The sequence below is a fragment of the Balaenoptera borealis genome (assembly GCF_965194805.1).
Source record: "Balaenoptera borealis genome assembly, chromosome: 6".
Lineage (NCBI taxonomy): Eukaryota > Metazoa > Chordata > Mammalia > Artiodactyla > Balaenopteridae > Balaenoptera > Balaenoptera borealis.
In genome coordinates this window covers 44,493,994-44,516,215 of record NC_138863.1, presented here as the reverse complement: position 1 = coordinate 44,516,215, position 22,222 = coordinate 44,493,994, and the positions used below count along the sequence as shown (strand labels likewise).

The window sequence follows — 22,222 nt, the reverse complement described above, 5'->3', positions numbered from 1 at the left end:
CAAGTCACCAAATTCCTCTGAGACCATGTCTTCATCTGTAAAATGGGAAGAATAATATTTACTTCGCCAGGTTGTTAATATAGTAAATAAAAAAGATATTTAAAGTATCTGACTGAACATCTGGCATGAAACAGGCAATTATTTAAAACAAGTTTTTATTAAACTTGTTCTGTTATTGTTTTCTGTCTTATTATTTATCCACATGTACTTGGTCTCAGGACTTCAAGCTGGAGAAGGAAGTGAAGTGGGTTTTTATTTCAGTTTGAGAAATACGGAGTTGGGTTGGTTTGCCTGTAGGAGTAGGCTATTTAGATGAGTCTATTTGATTTCAGGATGATGTCCAGCCTCATCCTTCACCAGCCTGAGTACTGCTTGTTCCAGAAGCGCATTGCTGAAAGAGTAGAGTGATACAAAGTCAGGCATGGGTGTCTCAAGAAAGCAATGCCAGGACACAGTTTTGGAAACAGGGTCTAATAAGTCATCCAGTAACACTTATTAGTATTCTGTGCAAAGAAACTAAACTAAACAATGTGAGGTGATACAAAAGAACAGATCAAATTGAATTTTACAGCATCAAAAATATTTATGTCTGGACTTGACCTTAATGAGTATTAAATATTGTTAAAGATCAGAGTCCAATTCCTTCACTTTATGGATGAAGAAATGAGGACCTGGAGAAGTTAAGTAACTTGCCCAAGTTAACTCTTTACTGATACTCTAGTACATTTGCCACTAAACTCTTCTGGTGATACAGTTTCTGCTCCATGTCGAAATAGAGAAGTTGTCCAAATTTTACTACTCAAAAAGATATATTAACCAATGTAATTAATTCCAGTTACATAAAGAAAGATAAGAAAGATAGATTTGTTATTATAAAAAAATTTCCTATAGAAAGGTTTGGAAAGACCACATGCAATTCCCTGTGGTTTAGCTGGGAATTATTCTTGGTGCCTATATGGCAACCCCTCCCTGTAGAATGTGTACATCCCCTGAAGGAATGCTGAGGTCATTGAAATTACTGGATTCAGGGGGCACAAGTCAGGGAAGATCTCAGGTAAGATGTTTCCCTTGGCAGCCTAGATATAAAACCCATAAGACATGTGTAGGAGTGGTCTGTTGGGATCAGAAAGAGAATGGAGGGTTAAGATGTTTAGAGAGAATAGAAAGCAAGTGATGGAGCAGGTCATAGATACGATGTTGCCCATCCATCTTTATTTGTTTTTCTTCTCAACTCCTTAGGATTCTCAGTACAATTCCACGAAGGCCTCATTTCAAGATAAAGGAGAAGAAAATAGTTTCTTCTAAAAATTTTTAAACATAAAATTCAGACTCTCAAACAAAAGTCAAAGAGGCCTAACAGGTTGACTGGGACTCTGAAATTTGCCTCACTTTCTCAAATTCTTGCTGGAAAAAGGCAAAGCCTAGCTAGCTCTCTCAAAATTCTTATGTGAGATTCCTGCTTTCTTTAGTTTCTGATGACTTCATAGGTGCTGGTTTATAATACTGTAGGAGATATGGAGGAATAATCTGTATTAATAAGATGTATTTTTATAATACCTTTGAATTAACTGTGAAATTGTATTTCCTGTCTTTCAAATCTCATTGATTTGTATATATTATAATGCCAGGGCTAAGGGAAAAAGGTAGGTGTATTGTGAGATATAGGAAAAGCTGGCAGTCAATGTTAGAATCAGAGGTCAGCAAACAAGAGGTGAAGGAGTTTGTGGTATCGAGGCCATGCAGCAGGTGTGAATGTGTGTCCAGGTTTCCCCAGCCTGTGGGTATAACCTTCATTTGCTTTGCCAACATTACATTGTTACATTGCCTGCAGCACCCAACCTGCCTTTAGCCTCTATACTATTTTCTCAGGTTTTTTTCGGACAGTATCCCAAAAACTGTCACACAGGCTCCTTCCTCAATAGACCACCATGCTACCACCTCTGCTGACAGTAGTCTCATGAGATCCCTCTGCATGGGGGGGACAGTTGCATTTCCAGCCAATCCTCTGCTGGGATGTGGCTCCACCACAAGAGTGGCACTCTTCTCCACTTGGCCACTCTGTCCTAAGAGGAACAGACATTTCTCTCCACTCCCCAAGGCCCACATAATCACCAGGCTAGAGAGGAGAAAATAATCCCACTCATCTGCAAACTAGGGTGTCCTCCTAAGTCCCTATTACCTACCCCAGGATCTGCCTCTTCTAGAGTTCTCGAAGTAGGACTGTCCATTTTCTTCTAATGAAACTGTAACTTCAAGATGTGGACTTGCCCTCTGAGCCCCAGGAAATTTGATAACAAAATGCAATAGCCCAGCGTCAGAAAATTTAGTTCATTCAGCCCTCCCTGGTGCTACCACGGATGCTACATATTGAGGGTATAATTGACCTAGGGCAGTGGCTTTCAAACTTTAGCAAGCATCAGGATTACCTGGAGTTTCTCTTAAAAAAGAGATTGCTGGACCCCCAACTCCAGAGTTCCTGATCCAGTAGGTCTGGTGTAGGGCCCGAGAATTTGCATTTTCACAAGTTCTCATGTGATACTAATGCTATTGACCCAGGAACCACATTTTGAAAACCACTGGCCTAGTGTATGGTGAGATCAATAGAAAATAACAACAATACAGTGGCCCAACATCAGAATGCCTGGGCCACTCAGTCATACCTCCTGCTCCCATAAATATCACATAATGAGGCTGTATTTGGCCAAGAACTGTTAAGCCATTTTTCAATATGATGAAATTACCTTTATCTTGAAAACCGACAATATTCAGACAAAATATCACATTGTAAGACAATAAATCACCTAGAAAACTGCCAAGCCTCCCCATGGCATCACTGTATTCAGATTCTCCCAGAGAACAGAGAGCATTGTTTTCCAGATCCATACAAGACAGTGGTCTTCACATCCTGCTGTCCACTATTTATTTTCCCTTAGACATCAAGGAGTGAATTAAGTATTTTTTCTTTAAAGGCCCTTTGCTTCTTTTAAATCCTGGATTCAGCCCAGACTCTGCTCAGATGTAAGTTGAAATCAAAGTTACAATAAATAAAATTGATAACAATGACATCAAATAAAGTAAACAAATACAGTCGTGGATACTTTAGTAGAATAATAAGAAAAATTGCAATTTATTTCCTTCTCTTATATAGGATGACTGTGTAACATAAATAGCATAACTATTTATTGCCATGAATTCACCTGGTCTCAAAAATGATCTAGAAGTTGTAATGTGTGATGTTTAGGAAGATAAAGCTGGGGAATGAAATGCTTCTGGCCATGTCTTAACGCTGTTAATGGATGCTGGCACTTTGTGCTGCTATGTTTACCATCTCTGAGAACCAGCCTCAGCCTCTGTTACACATGTAAGTTGGCCTGAGGAGAAGATTAAAAAGGATTAATCTCCAAAGTATACAAGTAGCTCATGTAGCTCAATATCAAAAAAACAAAAAACCCAATCCAAAAATGGGCAGAAGACCTAAATAGACATTTCTCCAAAGAAGATATACAGATTGACAACAAACACGTGAAAGGATGCTCAACATCACTAATCATTAGAGAAATGCAAATCAAAACTGCAATGAGGTATCACCTCACACCAGTCAGAATGGCCATCATCAAAAAATCTACAAACAACAAATGCTGGAGAGGGTGTGGAGAAAAGGGCACTCTTGCACTGTTGGTGGGAATGTAAATTGATACAGCCACTATGGAGAACAGTATGGAGGTTCCTTAAAAAACTAAACATAGAACTGCCATACGACCCAGCAATCCCACTACTGGGCATATACCCTGAGAAAACCATAATTCAAAAAGAGTCATGTACCACAGTGTTCATTGCAGCACTATTTACAATAGCCAGGACATGGAAGCAACCTAAGTGTCCATCAACAGATGAATGGATAAAGAAGATGTGGCACATATATACAATGGAATATTACTCAGCCATAAAAAGAAATGAAATTGAGTTATTTGTAGTGAGGTGGATGGACCTAGAGTCTGTCATACAGAGTGAAGTAAGTCAGAAAGAGAAAAACAAATACTATATGCTAACACATATGTATGGAATCTAAAAAAAAAAAAAGGTTCTGATGAACGTAGGGGCAGGACAGGAATAAAGATGCAGATGTAGAGAATGGACTTGAGGACACGGGGAAGGGGAAAGGGAAGCTGGGACAAAGTGAGAGAGTAGCATTGACATATATACACTACCAAATGTAAAATAGATAGCTAGTGGGAAGCAGCTGCATAGCACAGGGAGATCACCTCGGTGCTTTGTGACCACCTAGAGGGGTGGGATGGGGAGGGCGGGAGGGAGAGGCAAGAGGGAGGGCATATGGGGATATATGTATACGTATAGCTGATTCATTTTGTTATACAGCAGAAACTAACACAACACTGTAAAGCAATTATACTCCAATAAAGATGTTTAAAAAGAAAAATATGGGGCACACCAATTGAAGCAGGGGGCTTCCACTGTGCCCCAGGGTCTAGCATTCAGAGCACTTAGAAGCTCAAAGACAGGATGCAAGATCAGAGCAATTTCTTTATGACTCCTAATCTTTCTAAAGATAATTGGTGAAGAACTGGAAAGCATTGATTCTGATTCTATGGGAAGGGCAGGTGATTTAGATCTCTAGGAGAACAGAGAACCCCTCAGAGCACAGGATAAGGTCTGATCTGTGTGTGGACACAGCAAGGAGATTACAAATTGAGGGATGCACGGGAGCTGGCAGGTGACCCAGATACCTCGTCAAAATGCGTACCTTGAAAGCAAAACACAACCTGAGTTGGAATCTGTCTGTTACTTTGCTTCTTTCCACCCCAGAAACGAAATCAGATTCCTTCTCATGGCTGTGTCCTGTTCCTGGTAATCGGATTACTGAGTAGGACATCATCTCAAATAGGAGACTGAGCCTCGGCGTGCCCAGTGTCCATTAGCCATCACGTGGTAGTGCATTAATAAACACAAGCAGAGATATGATATTACACTGTAAATGCATTTGGAGGATTTTTATTATCATTCTAACTTTGTGAGTGTGCCAGCATCATCTCTTTCAACCCTAGGTAAACTAAGCTAGGTATTTAGAGAGATTAAGTCTTTCAGGACCAGACTAGGTCACCATTTAAGGCACCTCTGCCGGCAGTAATAAGCCTCCCTTGGTCTTTAATGTTTGTCCTTAAAATAGAAAGAATATATGGGTATGTATAAAAACACCTCATGATCAAGAAATAAAGTTCATACTAGGAATGTGTGTGTGTGTGTGTATGTGTGTGTGTGGAAATGAGCACATATATATTCTTTAAAATACATAGTATAGTCTTTTTGTTTGTTTATAAATTTTACATAAATTGAACAAAATTCACTTCTGTTTATGTTTTCACTCAACATTATGTTTTTAGATTTCACGTTCCTATATTTAGAATAACATTTTTCCTTCTCACTTCTGCCTGAGTCATGATTCCAGTCATAAACATAGTACATCCCTCCAATTATTCAGGCCTTACTTGTAAATTTTAATAAAATCTTGTAACCTTATGTTTAACGTTTAGAGAATTTTAAAGAATAGATTTTCCTTATGTATTCATTGTTGATTTATGTAGAGACACTTATTAGTGTTTTTGTTACTGTTGTGATATCTTATTTTCTAATTGTTGGAAAGTGGAACGCCACAAATTTTGATATGCTAATTTCCTACCCTACCTCTTATTTCTTTTTATTTATTTATTTTTGGCTTTGTCTTTTATTGGTCAGGACCTACAGTGTTCTGTATCAATAAGGAGGATCTTCATCTTGTTCCTGAACGTAAAGGGAATGCTTTTTAAGTTTTCCCATTAATGTGATTCTTGCTATAGGTTTTTGATAGATAACTTTATCAAAGTAAGGGAATTCCTTCCTATTTCTAGTTTTGTTAAGAGCTTTTTATCATACATAGCTTTTGGACTTCATCAAATTTTTTTTCTACATCTATTGAGTTGGACATATGCCTTCCCTCCTTTAGACTTTACCTTCCTGGTATGAAGCCTACTTGATCATGATGTTTTGTTGCTATTGTTCTTGTTGTTATTTATAGCACACTGGATTCTATTATTTAATATTTTGTTTAAACATTGCATCAATGTTTATATGTGAAATTGCCCCAAATTTCCTTTTCTTCTCCTATCCTTAGATTTTGTATGAAGAGTATACTAGTATTATAAAATTAATTGAAGAGCTTTTCCACTAATTGGAGATTATGGGTTTCCTGTGGATCTTACCTGTAAAATAGTCTAGACTTAGCCAATTTTTAAAGTTTTTTTAAAATAATTGATTAGATTTTCTTAGAGCCTATTGGTCTATTCAAGTTTTCTTTTACTTGGGTAATTTTGAAATTTTACCTTTTTCCAATATTTGTTTTCATTTCATCAACTTTTCAAATTCACTAATTCATTTATGGTATTCCTTCATAATTTAAAAAATCTGTTATTCTTTTGTCTACTTTAACTTTTTTGTTCTGTATATTGCTATTTACATCTTCCTCCCTTTTTCTCTTAATAAGCCTTTCAGTTCTAATATTTTGAAATTTTTCTCATGATGTTCCCTTTAATTTGTTTATATCAGTTACTGAGAGAGGGACAACTCAATAGAATGGGCAAGAGTCTCACTAAAAGACACTCAACATAGTATACATGCATATATGTGTGTATATATGTATGCGTGTACATGCATATATAGATAAGCATGCATGCATGTATACATATACAGATATATGCACGGAGATAATGTATGTATACACACACTTTTCTATTCAAAAGAAGTGTGTATGCAGTCAATTTTATTTATAATTTATTTAATTTACCCATATCTTTTATTGTTCACTCTTCATTCTCTCCTACATCCCTAAGCCTCCATATGGTATCATTTTTCTTCTGCATTTAGAATGGGTCTTTTGGTGACGGGTTCTCTCAGCTTTATTTGTCTGAAAATGTCCTTATTTAATGTTTATTTTTGAGGACATTTCAATTGGTTATGGAATTTTTTTCCCAGCCCTTCAAAGCTATCATTTCATTGTCTTCTGGCTTTTTTTTAAATTTAATTTTATTTATTTTTTTATACAGCAGGTTATTATTAGTTATCCATTTTATACATATTAGTGTATACATGTCAATCCCAAACTCCAATTCATCCCACCACCACACCCCCGCGGCTCTCCCCCTTTGGTGTCCATACGTTTGTTCTCTACATCTGTGTCTCAATTTCTGCCCTGCAAACTGGTTCATCTGTACCATTTTTCTAGGTTCCACATATATGCGTTAATATATGATATTTGTTTTTCTCTTTCTGACTTACTTCACTCTGTATGACAGTCTATAGATTCATCCACGTCTCTACAAGTGACCCAATTTTGTTCCTTTTTATGGCTGAGTAATATTCCATTGTATATATGTACCACATCTTCTTTATCCATTCATCTGTCGATGGGCATTTAGGTTGCTTCCATGACCTGGCTATTGTAAATAGTGCTGCAATGCACATTGGGGTGCATGTATCTTTTTGAATTATGGTTTTCTCTGGGTACATGCCCAGTAGTGGGATTGCTGGGTCATATGGCAATTCTATTTTTAGTTTTTTAAGGAACCTCCATACTGTTCTCCATAGTGGCAGTTATCAATTTACATTCCCACCAACAGTGCAAGAGGGCTCCCTTTTCTCCACACCCTCTCCAGCATTTGTTGTTTGTAGATTTCCTGATGATGCCCATTCTAACTGGTGTGAGGTGATACCTCATTGTAGTTTTGATTTGCATTTCTCTAATAGTGATGTTGAGCAGCTTTTCATGTGCTTCTTGGCCATCTGTATGTCTTCTTTGGAGAAATGTCTATTTAGGTCTTATGCTTGTTTTTGAATTGGGTTGTTTGTTTTTTTAATATTGAGCTGCATGAGCTGTTTATATACTTCGGGGATTAATCCTTTGTCTGTTGATTTATTTGCAAATATTTTCTCCCATTCTGAGGGTTGTCTTTTTGTCTTGTTTATGGTTTCCTTTGCTGTGCAAAAGCTTTTAAGTTTCATTAGATCCCATTTATTTATTTTTGTTTTTATTTCCATTACTCTAGGACGTGGATCAAAAAAGATCTTGCTGTGATTTATGTCAGAGTGTTCTTCCTATGTTTTCCTCTAAGAGTTTTATAGTGTCTGGTCTTACATTTAGGTCTCTAATCCATTTTGAGGTTATTTTTGTGTATGGTGTTAGGGAGTGTTCTAATTTCATTCTTTTACATGCAGCTGTCCAGTTTTCCCAGCACCACTTACTGAAGAGACTGTCCTTTCTCCATTGTATATCCTTGCCTCCTTTGTCATAGATTAGTTGACCACAGGTGCGTGGGTTTATCTCTGGGCTTTCTATCCTGTTCCATTGATCTATGTTTCTGTTTTTGTGCCAGTACCATATTTTCTTGATTACTGTAGCTTTGTAGTATAGTCTGAAGTCAGGGAGTCTGATTCCTCCAGCTCCGTTTTTTTCCCTCAAGACTGCTTTGGCTATTCGGGTCTTTTGTGTCTCCATAAAAATTTTAAGATTTTTTGTTCTAGTTCCGTAAAAAATGCCATTGGTAATTTGATAGGGATTGCACTGAATCTGTAGATTGCTTTGGGTAGTATAGTCATTCTCACAATATTGATTCTTCCAATCCAAGAACACAGTATTTCTCTCCATCTGTTTGTATCATCTTTAATTTCTTTCATCAGTGTCTTAGAGTTTTCTGCATACAGGTCTTTTGTCTCCCTAGGTAGGTTTATTCCTAGGTATTTTATTCTTTTTGTTGCAGTGGTAAATGGGGGTGTTTCCTTAATTTCTCTTTCAGATTTTTCATCATTACTGCATAGGAATGCAAGAGATTTCTGTGCATTAATTTTGTATCCTGCAACTTTACCAAATTCATTGATTAGCTCTAGTAGTTTTCTGGTGGCATCTTTAGCATTCTCTATGTATAGTATCATGTCATCTTCAAACAGTGACAGTTTTACTTCTTCTTTTCCAATGTGTATTCCTTTTATTTCTTTTTCGTCTCTGATTTCCGTGGCTAGGACTTCCAAAACTATGTTGAATGATAATGGCGAGAGTGAACATCCTTGTCTTGTTCCTGATCTTAGAGGAAATGCTTTCAGTTTTTCACCACTGAGAATGATGTTTGCTGTGGGTTTGTTGTATATGGCCTTTATTATGTTGAGGTAGGTTCCCTCTATGCCCACTTTCTGTAGAGTTTTTATCATAAATGGGTGTTGAATTTTGTCAAAAGGTTTTTCTGCATCTATTGAAATGATCATATGGTTTTTATTCTTCAATTTGTTAATATGGTGTATCACATTGATTGATTTGCGTATATTGAAGAATCCTTGCATCCCTGGGATAAATCCCACTTGATCATGGAGTATGATCCTTTTAGTGTGTTGTTGGATTCTGTTTGCTAGTATTTTGTAGAGGATTTTTGCACCTATATTCATCAGTGATATTGATCAGTAATTTTCTTTTTTTGCAGTATCTTTGTCTGATTTTGGTATCAGGGTGATGATGGCCTCATAGAATGTGTTTGGGAGTGTTCCATCCTCTGCAATTTTTTGGAAGAGTTTGAGAAGGATGGGTGTTAGCTCTTCTCTAAATGTTTGATAGAATTCACCTGTGAAGCCGTCTGGTCCTGGACTTTTGTTTCTTGGAAGATTTTTAATCACAGTTTCAATTTCATTACTCGTGATTGGTCTGTATGTATTTTCTATTTCTTCCTGGTTCAGTCTTGGAAGGTTATACCTTTCTAAGAATTTGTCCATTTCTTCCAGGTTGTCCATTTTATTGGCATAGAGTTGCCTGTAGTAGTCTCTTAGGATGCTTCATATTTCTGCGGTGTCTGTTGTAACTTCTCCTTTTTCATTTCTAATTTTATTGATTTGAATCCTCTCCTTCTTTTTCTTGATGAGTCTGGCTAATGGTTTATCAATTTTGTTTATCTTCTCAAAGAACCAGCTTTTAGTTTTATTGATCTTTGCTATTGTTTTCTTTGTTTCTATTTTCATTTATTTCTGCTCTGATCTTTATGATTTCTTTCCTTCTGCTAACTTTGGGTTTTATTTGTTCTTCTTTCTCTAGTTCCTTTAGGTGTAAGGTTAGATTGTTTATTTGAGATTTTTCTTGTTTCTTGAGGTAGGCTTGTATAGCTATAAACTTCCCTCTTAGAGCTGCTTTTGCTGCATCCCATATGTTTTGGATCGTCGTGTTTTCATTGTCATTTGTCTCTAGGTATTTTTTGATTTACTCATTGATTTCTTCAGTGACCTCTTGGTTATTTAGTAATGTATTGTTTAGCCTCCATGTGTTTGTGTTTTTTACATTTTTGCCCCCTGTAATTGATTTCTAATCTCATAGCATTGTGGTCAGAAAAGATGCTTGATATGATTTCAGTTTTCTTAAATTTACTGTGGCTTGATTTGTGACCCAAGATGTGATGTATCCTGGAGAATGTTCTGTGCGCACTTGAGAAGAAAGTGTAATCTGCTGTTTTTGGATGGAATGTCCTATAAATATCAATTAAATCTATCTGGTCTATTGTGTCATTTAAAGCTTGTGTTTCCTTATTTATTTTCATTTTGAATGGTCTGCCCATTGGTGTAAGTGAGGTGTTAAAGTCCCCCACTATTATTGTGTTACTGTTGATTTCCTCTTTTATAGCTGTTAGCAGTTGCCTTATGTATTGAGGTGCTCCTATGTTGGGTGCATATATATTTATAATTGTTATATCTTCTTCTTGGATTGATCCCTTGATCATTATGTAGTGTCCTTCCTTGTGTCTTGTAACATTCTTTATTTTAAAGTCTATTTTATCTGATATGAGTATAGCTACTCCAGCTTTCTTTTGATTTCCATTTGCATGGAATATCTTTTTCTATCCCCTCACTTTCTGTGTGTATGTGTCCCTAGGTCTGAAGTGGGTCTCTTGTAGACAGCATATATATGGGTCTTGTTTTTGTATCCATTCAGCCAGTCTGTGTCTTTGGTTGGAGCATTTAATCCATTCAGGTAATTATCGATATGTATGTTCCTATGACCCTTTTCTTAATTGTTTTGGGTTTGTTTTTGTAGGTCCTTTTCTTCTCTTGTGTTTCCCACTTAGAGAAGTTCCTTTAGCATTTGTTGTAGAGCTGGTTTGGTGGTGCTGATGTCTCTTAGCTTTTGTTTGTCTGTAAAGCTTTTGATTTCTCTATTGAATCTGAATGAGATCCTTACCGGGTAGAGTAATCTTGGTTGTAGGTTCTTCCCTTTTATCACTTTAAATATGTCATGCCACTCCCTTCTGGCTTGTAGAGTTTCTGCTGAGAAATCAGCTGTTAACCTTACGGGAGTTCCCTTGTATGTTATTTGTTGTTTTTCCCTTGCCACTTTCAATAATTTTTCTTTGTCTTTAATTTTTGCCAATTTGATTACTATATGTCTCGGCGTGTTTCTCCTTGGGTTTATCCTGTATGGGACTCTCTGCGCTTCCTGGACTTGGGTGGCTATTTCCTTTCCCATGTTAGGGAAGTTTTCGACTATAATCTCTTCAAATATTTTCTCAGGTCCTGTCTCTCTCTCATCTCCTTCTTGGACCCCTATAATGCGAATGTTGTTGCGTTTAGTGTTGTCCCAGAGGTCTCTTAGGCTGTCTTCATTTCTTTTCATTCTTTTTTCTTTATTCTGTTCCGCAGCAGTGAATTCCACCATTCTGTTTCCAGGTCACTTATTCATTCTTCTGCCTCAGTTATTCTGCTATTGATTCCTTCTAGTATATTTTTCATTTCAGTTATTGTATTGTTCATCTCTGTTTGTTGTTCTTTAATTCTTCTAGGTCTTTTTTAAACATTTCTTACATCTTCTCAATCTTTGCCTCCATTCTTATTCCGAGGTCCTGGATCATCTTCACTATCATTATTCTGAATTCTTTTTCTGGAAGGTTGCCTATCTCCACTTCATTTTGTTGTTTTTCTGGGGTTTTATCTTGTTCCTTCATCTGATACATAGCCCTCTGCCTTTTCATCTTGTCTGTCTTTCTGTGAACATGGTTTTTGTCCCACAGGCTGCAGGATTGTAGTTCTTCTTGCTTCTGCTGTCTGCCCTCTCTTCTTACTATGGTAGGCTTGAAGTCCTATTTCCTTGCTTGCTATCAACCAGAACCACTCTTAGCTCCTAGAGGCTGCCCACATTCCTTGCCATGCAGTCTTCTTCATCTTCAATTCAGAAACAGCAAATCAAATCTTCCTTATGCTTCGTATCTCTGACTTCATCTTCTGTGACCAGCCAGAGGGGGGGAAAATAATCTGGCTTTTTTTTTTTTGGCGTTTGGCATGTGGGATCTTAGTTCCCTGACCAGGGATCGAATCACACCCTCTGCAGTGGAAGCTCGGAGTCTTAACCACTGGACTGCCAGGGAAGTCCCTCTTCTGGATTTTTTTTTTTTTCTTTCCTGTTGTGAAGACAGCTGTGAATTGTATTGCTGTGTGTGTGTGGGTAGTCTGTTTTTAAGATTTTTTTTCCTCTTTGCCCTTGTTTTAGCAGTTTTACAATTATATGCCTTATCGTGTTTCCCTTATGTTTATTCTGCTTTCAGTTCATCATTCTTTTGAATCTGTGGCTTGTTCTTGTTTTTGAAAAATTATCAGCCATCATCTCTTCAAATGTTGTTTCTGTCCCATTTTCTCCCTCCTCTCTTTTTGAAACTCCAATTACATGTATATCAAACTCTTCCACTGTAATTTCTGTCTTTCACACTGTTTTCTCTACTTTTCATTCTTTTTTCTCTCCATCCTTCAGTTTGGATATTTTCTTGTGGTCTTTATTCTAGTTTGTTAATGCTTTCTTAAGCTGTGCCTAATCTGCCTTGAAAACAATCCATTACTTTGTTATTGTACTTCTCAGTTCTAGAATTTCTGTTCAGCTCTTTTGTATAGTTTTTAGTTCCCTGTCAAATTCTAAATCTTTTTTGTAGTTCCTTGAAAATATTAAATGTTATTTTAAGTATCCACAGCTGATAATATCTGTATCCTTGTGCATCTCTTTCTATTTTTCTATTATTTCTCTTACTATTTTAGCATGTTTTCTAGTATGCCTGGTTTTTGAGATTGAGTGCTGGAATTGACTATGAAAAATTGTAGAAAATTTTGAGGGCCAGAATGATGCTATTTTTCTTTCAAAGAGGATTTACCCTTGCAGGCAGGTGTCCAGAGGTACTAGTGATCTCAGATTATTTTAATTCAATCAGTTATTAAGGTGATTTGAAACTGGCTCTTCTGTTTTAGTTCACTTACTCCTAGAGTGTAGCATTTGGGGATGCCACCTGAAGCTGGGGGTGTCACTAGCCCCATATTACCACTTAATTGGTTGAACTTGTCTTTATGCTGCTAACCCTATGCATCTATGAAAAGTTCATTTCAGCTTTTAGCCTATTAGCTGATTCTTCAGAAATTAATAGATGTTCCAAATAGCAGACTTCCTATTTGTGTTTCTTTCTTTTCCTGGACCTTGGCCCTGTAATTCTTCACAGGCTCTCTGATACTGGCTTTTCTAGTTGTTCTCAGAGGGTGCATTGATTGGAATTACCAGGTTCACCATTACAGGAAAAATACATAATTTTTAAACCTTGCAAGACATTATTACTATTGTTTTATATCACTCATTGTTTATATAGGTTTACCTACATATTTATCATTTTCTTCATTCTTCATCCTTGTATAGATGCTTTAGAATTTTCTTTACTATGAGTATATTGGTGATAAATGCTTTCATTTTTGTCACAAAATGACTTTACTTTGCCTTTATTCTTGAAAAATATTGTTGCTGAATCTAGTTTGACTATTATTTTTCAGTGTAACAGAGATACCATTCTACTTACTTTTAGCTTCCATTGTTGCTGTACAAGTCAGCTATAAGTTTGCCTGTTGGTTATTTGGGTTTCTTGAATATATAGAATGGTGTCTTTCATAATTTCTGTAATATTCTCAGTTATATTTTAAAATATTGGTCTCTCTCTTCTTTCCACCTGAGACTCCAATTGATTATGTTAGACCTATTCTATCCTTTAAATATGTTACCCTTTCTTTTATATATCCTATCTTTCTATCTCCCAGGGCTGCATTCTGTGTATTTTATTCTTATCTTATACCAATTCTCTCTTCAGCTGTTTGTAATCTACTATTTAACCTATCCACTGAGTTCTTAATTTGGGACATTGTATTTTTCAGTGCTAGAGGTTTTGTTTTCTTCCTTTTGAATATGATCTATCTGGTTTTATAGGTTTTTCTTCCCTGCAGACTTTTCCCCCCAAATTTGTCTTTTATTTATTTAAGCATAGTTGTTTTATAGTCTTTGGCTGATAATTCTGGTATCTGAATGTTTACAGATCTGTTTCTTTTGTCTGTTGTTTTTCCCAGTTCTTGTTTTTAGTATTTTGTTTATTAACTTGGTTATCTTTGGCTGCCTTGTAGCCATTGTACTTAAAAAGATATTACAGAAAATTCTTAGATCTAGAATAAAGCTATTTTTTCCAGAGAGGTTTTGAATTGGCTTCTGCCAGATACCTAGGAACATTAATTATATCACCATAACAGCGCCACCTTGAATCAAGTTCGAGACTTAAGGTCCCTTGGTCTACCTCAATGATGGAAATGTATACTGTAATACCACATATGTGCTGGTTTGTTTCTAGTTAACCCTTAGTCTCAGAGTGTAAGTCTTTGAAATCCCAGCTCATTGTGGGAAGTGTCTATTATTAGATTCCTCACCTTGTCTGACACTGAGCTTCTTTTTTTTCTGATCTTCTCATTCAAATGAAGTTGTCAACATGAAAGTTCAAATTTACTGGGATTGGCAAACACCTTCAGGCCAAAAGAGGACTCTGTATTGGCTTACCTCCTTATGTTCCTCTGTCCCCTTCAGGCTTTGCCTGGTAATTTCTTACAATCTTGTCAGCTCTTCATTAATTTTAAGAAGATTTTCAAAAATTATTTATCGAGTATATTTAGTTTTTTTCAACAGAAGGACTCATCCATTAATATACTTTGCTGTAACCAAAAAAGGAGGAGGAGGACAACCTTGTGAATATTGTGAATATTTTTCCATTCTAATTTTGTTGCATTAGAGTCAGAAAATATAGATAATGTCACGTCTTTGGAGGCAGAGTATAATAATATTTTGGTATGTATCCTTTGAAGTTTAAATAACATAGTACTGCATTTCTTTAACCTAATGAGTTGAACCCGTTTGCAATGATTATCATTACAACTATTGCTGCCATCTTTTTACTTCAGTCATTGTTGAAGCCACCACCTGCATACAGGTATAACCTGACAGCATGCTGTCTCAGCTGTACTATGGATCTCCTGCTTTCTACTCTTGGCCTTCTCTACCACCACTGTCTGGGACACCTGCAAGAACCTCTCACCACTGTGACATGGGCAAACCAAGAATTTCAGATGAGTTAAAAACTGTGAGTAACCCTTGATCAATGAAGCATATGAGCTGGAGAATAAATATGCCTCTCTTCTACCCCTTGGGTATATAATTCTGAAATGCATTCTACATGGCTCCTCAGAAGACCCTAGTGGATTGAGCCCCATGCTGATCAACTTGGTAATGCACTCTTAAATAGACTTGCCCTCCTTCTCAGTTTCACTCTTGTCAGTCCCTTATTCCTGTTCCTTGGGATTCTTTTCCAAAGTAAACTGCCTGCATACAAGACCTTGATTCAGGCTCTCTTCTTTGAGGGAAGCTAGTAAAAGACACCATGCTTTCTTCCTGAGTTTTGTTTCTTTTTCTCCTGTCCTACCATTTATTGGATAATCAAATGTGCTTCTGCTGTTTTGAAAGTTACTTATTCTACTTTTATTCTTCTGGTAGTTACCCCTAACTTACTGAACCAAGGGCATTACCTAAAGTTTATCAATATCTTAATCTATTCCCCAAACAAACCAATAACCTTAACTGGTTCTTAACACACTTTGACATATATCTATTTGTATCATTTAGCATTTAAATTCCAGATTCATACTGATCAAGTGGGTTTATTTGTAGTAATTGAGGATTTAAACAATAATAAAGTACTCAATGCTTTACTCATTCACACATATCTCACTACCTGCTCCTGGACTCATTGCTCTTTCACCTGGACTATGGCCTATAATAGTCATTTAAAGAGGATATATGATAAATTTTCTGTAATATTTATTTCTCCTTGCATTTATAGTTTAAAGAATGATTATTTCCTGAAGTTTGTTTGAGAAACTACTAGTGGAAGTGTTGACAATGGTTACAGACAGGTGGACTTTTCAAAGGAGTCAGCACAGCAGCGCTGACTCTTACATGGAGGTCTCAGGACCCAATACAAGCAATGGAAACAAAGAGAAAGATAATTATATATTGTTATTTAACCATTTGTCCTATGTTGAAACTAGAGGCTTAAAATACCCAAGGAATGATTTTTTTGGCTGCATAATTATGCGCTTGTAATGGAAGAAAGCTCTTAAGGAGGCTGCCAGCTGATGAGTGAGAACATTTTGACAGGCAATTTGTGAGTTTTGATGCTCTTGAAAAACAGTGTATCTGCATGGAATCTAGGTTAGCCAGTGAACTGATTGATAAACTGAATGTGGCTTGCATCAGCTCTTGTCACAAGAGAGAAGTATTATGTGTTTAACCACTAAATGGTTAACTGCTTGTGAATGGAAATTTTTTTTTTTAGGTGTAATTGACGTACAGTATTATATGTTTCAGGTGTACAACATAGTGATTCACAACTTTTAAAGGTTATATTCCATTAATATTTATTATAAAATATTGACTATATTACCTGTGTTTTACAATATATCCTCGTAACTTATTTATTTTATACATAGTAGTTTGTTCTTAAAGGAGCTGTTGAGGTAAGACTGCAACCTAGTGGTGAGTTTGTTATTGAAAAAAAGTGGCTGGGCCATTGATGAATGCTGTATTTGAATTCAGAGTGGGAATGAACTCACAGACAAGTGTGCTGGTGCCCTCCTTGTGTAGACCAACCTTCAAATCATGTTGTAAGTGGGCTAGAAACGAAGAAAGGATGACTTAATCAGATTCCTGAAGCTGTTCATCTAATGTAGCATTTTCTCCCTTGTCTGACACTCTGATCACATCTCTTGGTTTCTCTTTAAAGATGCAGTAACACAACATTATAAATCAAATATACTCCAATATAAAAAATAAATTTAAAAAAAAGAAAAAAATCTAAAGAAAAATTTAAATTTTTTTTTAAATTTAAAAAATCAAAAAAAAAAAAAAAAGGTGCAGTAAGACCTTGATGGGACCAGTGTATCTTATCTTCTCACACTAGTTGGACTAATTTCCCTTATTTTCTTGTCTAATCAGTTCTATTTTAGAGCAGACTTTTAGTTGCTTTTATTTTTGTGATTGAAGCAATACAAATCACACTATTCTGTAATCCAAATTAATTAAATTTTGCATGTAACATGATTCTAAATATCATTCTCATTATAATGTTCAGCTTTTTACAGTTGTGGGTTCTTGTTTTGTTTGGTTTGGTTTGGTTTGGTTTGCGGGATCTTAGTTGCCCAAGCAGGGATGGAACCCAGGCCCACCGCAGTGGAAGTGCAGAGCCCTAACCACTGGACCACCAGGGAATTCCCCGGTTTTTTACAGTTTGATGTAGCTTTTATTTCTTAGAAATGCTTATTACTAGTTGTATTGCTATTTCATATTATTTTGCATTAATATGGAAAAATTTATTGACTCAATCATGCTGAGGCTTTATTCTTGCTATGATCACTTTTCTTACACAAAATATAGAATATCCAGGAAATATCTGTGTATGACAATTTGAATCTTTTAATTACTGCATATCTTAATCTCATTTTAAAAGTCTGCTTGAATCTTATCTCAATTTTCCTCATTTCTCATCAATCTTTTTAATCATATACTTAAAATTATTAATAGTTCAATCATTTTTTCTTGATTTTCATTGTCAGATCATCCTTGTTCCCTAGCACTCTAATTCTGTTAGATTATATTAACTGGGTTTTTTTTGGCCACACCCTGCGGCATACAGGATCTTAGTTCCCCAACCAGGGATCGAACCCATGCCCCCTGCAGTGGAAGCGTGGAGTCTTAACCACCGGACCGTCAGGGAAATCCCTTAACTTTCCTTTTATATAGCTTTATTTTACTTGTAAAACTTTACCTGTGATTTTTTTCTTTGTTTCTTTTTCTGGCAAAGCTTGGTATTTGAGTGTGAAGTCTGCTTATTCCATATGTGATAAAATCAGTCTTGTGCTTTCATAAGGGTTATCAAGAGATAATATCATTAGCTTTTAAATTCTTTCTTCACCTCAACTCTTCCACATTTAATTCAAATACATTTTCAGAAAGTGTCTTAATTCTTTCAAATTTATATGCTCCTAAGTTTGGAGTATATGACTCTATAGCATTGCCAAAAGCAGATAGCTCATGATTACAAGACTTACTGAAGCGGGTTGACTGCATGAAGCCCATCTCAGTCAGTGAAATGATGTCCTCTACATAATTCATAGGATTTTTTTGTCTCCGATGTCACCCTAATGAAATGGTTTTAGATTCTCTTGTGCTCTTTAAAACAGCTTTCTACAAAGGACAAATAAGGACCTGACTTAAATGGGGTGAGCCAAGAAATTAGCCACTCTAATCAATGCAGAAATCAATGCTGGAATAATGAGTTATCTGTGAGAGCTTTCTCTTTTTCTACCACTCTTTTGGGATGTATGTTGAGAAATCTGTCACACATAGATCATGGTGACTGACATGGCACCCTAAAGGCAATTTCTACTAAAATAAAAGTTCATGGGACTTGCAACAGCATGGATGGACCCAGAGGGTATTATGCTTAGTGAAATAAGTCAGACAGAGAAAGACCAATACTGTATGTTATCACTTAATATGGAATCTGAAAAATAAAACAAACTAGAGAATATAACAAAAAGAAACAGACTCACAGATATAAAGAACAAACTAGTGGTTCCCAGTGGGGAGAGGGAAGAGAGAAGGAGCAAGATAGGGGTAGGGAATTAAGAAGCACAAACTAAATAAGCTACCGGGATATATTGTACAGCACAGGAAATATAGCCAATATTTTATAATAAATATAAATGGAGTATAATCTATAAAAATTTTGAATCAGTTATGTTGTACACCTGAAACTAATATAGTATTGTAAATCAACCATACCTCAATTAAAAAAAAAAAAGTTCATGGGGCAAAATGCCTTTCTATAAATTAATTAGTGTAATACTGTTAGGGAAACAAAATAAATCTCCCTTCCCCAATACACTTAATTATATTTTGGAAGCAGGAAGCAAATTAATAAAACAGCATGGCAGGTCTCAAAACTATTGATTTTCAATGGATTACTTAAAGCTATGTAAAATATATGATATGAGATACCTTTGATGACCCTTAAAATCTTTTTTAAAACAATAATATCTTTAATAATTCAGGTTTATTAAGTGCTCCAGAAGTAATGTATGAAAAATGAGGGTACATTGTATACTGGAAAGTATCATTCTATAGTTAAAATTTTATTAACAAGAAGTCATGTTGTGTAAATATGTATAAACTACTACAGTGATCTGAAAGCATAATAGTGTCCTTTAAAAAAAGCTTATCCTTGAATAATGCCTTAGTTCTCATGTATGAGGGAAATCTACAAGGTTTATTTTTCTGCTCTCAAAGAGCTGTTTTATCTGGCATTCTAAATATATCTAAAATAAATGTAAGGAGTATATGTTCTATTTTATGTCCTTCCCTAACAACAACAACAACAAAATCTTTAGTTGGTGGTTAATGTTATTACTTTAGATCTACAGGAAAAGCTCCTGGATACAGAATTGTTTAAGGGTACATTAGAATAAGTTACAGAATTAGGACTTTAGGTAAGGGAAGACAAAGCAAACAAATTTTGACACACAGAATCACAGATTTGGGGAGGGTAAGAGTGGTAGGAAAAAGAGGGGGAAAGTAGGTAGTTTTTACTTAAATGATGGACATAATATATATAAAAGACATCAAAAGAATTGGCATGCTCCCTTTTTTTTTTCACTTTATGGGTTTCAATAGATGATAGATGGCTAGAAAGAGAACATACACACTCACCGTCCTCAAGTTTCTGATGTATTTGTGTATTTGGCCAAGGTCACACAGACTTAATGCAAGTCTTAATGGCCACATTTCCCGGCATTTCTCAGTGCAGCTTCCCTTGGCCACCAGAGCCCCCAAAAGAGGGATTTACCACTGTTAACACTAGCTGCACAAGGTAAGTCCTTCCAGATCTGGGAAGCTTAATTTTGTCTTGTACTTTTCATACCAGGGACATATATTACTATTTAGGAAGCCCTTAGGAAATATATGCCCCTATTGGAAAAAAAAATTGACATCTGGTACTCTGGTTTTCTAGTCTAACTCAGTGGCAAGCTCATTCAGAGGAAAAAACAGAATGCATGCCCAAATATTCATGAGTGGTATCCTGACTCCAGTTTTTTGGGGTCTTGGAAAGCCTGCTTTCCTACCACATACTCTTTCCTCCTTCAATCCCATATCCCCAAGTCACTACCCAGAGCAATAAATCAATGGGGTGTAGAGAAGTGAATAATGAATTTATGGATGATAAATCTTGGACAAGCTCAATGCTTTTTATACTACTACAAAATTAAAATATATGTGAAAAAAAGCATCATAAAATTTATTTGCTATTCATGATTGCAAGAAGGTGATTCAAAATGAAGTAAATTTTTTCCCAGTAAATTCTCTCAGGTACATTTTTCTCCCTCCTTACCTATTAGCGTAATGTTTGGGGTAACAGTGGATGGAATAGGTCAAAACTGAGTTCCAGTCTCAGCTTGCATTTCTCTTTGTTCTTGTCACTCAGTGTGAGGTTACATGGACCAGTCAAATCAGTAACACGTGGGGACTTGTTAAAAATGTAGAATCTCAGTCTTCATCCTATATCTATGGAATTAGAATCTGCATTTTAAAGACCCCAAGGTGATTCACATTAAATTTTGAAAAACGCTGCTTTGTGTAACTTTTTGTAACTGAATATCTCTCCTCCTTGGTTTCTCTTTGGTCAAATTATGAGGTAGATCTAGATAATGTGTAGGAATTTTTGAACTAGAAGGAACCTAGAGTAAGGATTAGTGGTTTAGAGCATATGGACTATGGAACCATTGTGTCTGGGTTTGATTCCCAACTCTGCCACTTACTAAGTGGGCAGATTAGATAGCCTCTCTGTGCCCCAATTTCCTCATTCAAAAATAGGAATTATAATAATTTCTACTTCATAAAGTTGATGTGAATAAATGAATTTATTATATATAAAGTATTTAGATTAGTGCTTGATACAGAATAAGCACTATGTAAGTATCAACTCTTATTATGAGTTAAGATTCTTGACTGATAACATTCTAGAATGTATGGAGATGCCAACTGACTGACTTGAAAGTTGCTAGTGAGTATATGTAGAATCTAAAATATGAGACAAATGAACTTATCTACGAAACAGAAACAGAATCACAGGCGTAGAGAACATGTGGTTGCCAAGGTCGGGGGTGGGAGTTTGGGGTTAGCAGATGTAAACTATTATATATAGGATGGATAAACAACAAGGTCCTACTGTATAGCACAGGGAACTATATTCAATATCCTGTGATAAACCATAATGGAAGAGAATATGAAAAAGAATGTAAATATATATATATAATTGAATCATTTTGCTATACACCAGAAACTAACACAACATTGTAAATCAACTATGCTTCTATTAAAAAAAATTTTTTTTAAAGGAAGTTACTAGTGAGGGCATTCTATCATGTGGAGAATGTGGAGAATTGAGGAAAGCTTTATGGAAGAAATGGGAATTTAGAATAGTTTTATGGGATAACTAAATTGGGGAATGATTAGAGATAAAAGCATTAAGAGTATTCCAGGTAAAATAGACTTACAGGCAGTGGTAAACGTTTGGAGAGGGACAGAGGAAAGCGGGGGTCATGTCTCCTAAGTTTCAGGAACTTTGAGGAAGGCATGGGGTGACTAGAGCAGAGGCTTGTTGGACAGTTGAAGGGCTAAGATTGGTTCCTCTTAATTACAGACTAAAAAATGTTAGCTTTAACTGTGAGGAATAGAGAATATATATACATATTTGTGGAGGAAAATGGA

The 22,222-nt window shown here is 36.0% G+C and overlaps 1 protein-coding gene across 5 annotated transcripts in view; it reads left to right on the top strand.

Moving 5' to 3' along the window:
- Positions 1-22,222, top strand: part of LOC309631227 (small membrane A-kinase anchor protein) — a 297,357-nt gene that overhangs the window by 204,906 nt on the left and 70,229 nt on the right. For 2 of the 5 annotated variants that reach the window (XM_082397456.1, XM_082397457.1), the window contains one exon: positions 15,304-15,482. In XM_082397456.1, coding sequence (XP_082253582.1) covers positions 15,348-15,482 — 135 coding nt within the window. In that variant the 5' untranslated portion in view covers positions 15,304-15,347. Of the gene's footprint in view, positions 1-2,969; positions 6,873-15,303; positions 15,483-22,222 lie in introns of those variants that run through there. The other 3 variants (XM_082397461.1, XM_082397459.1, XM_082397458.1) reach the window with 3 other exon arrangements.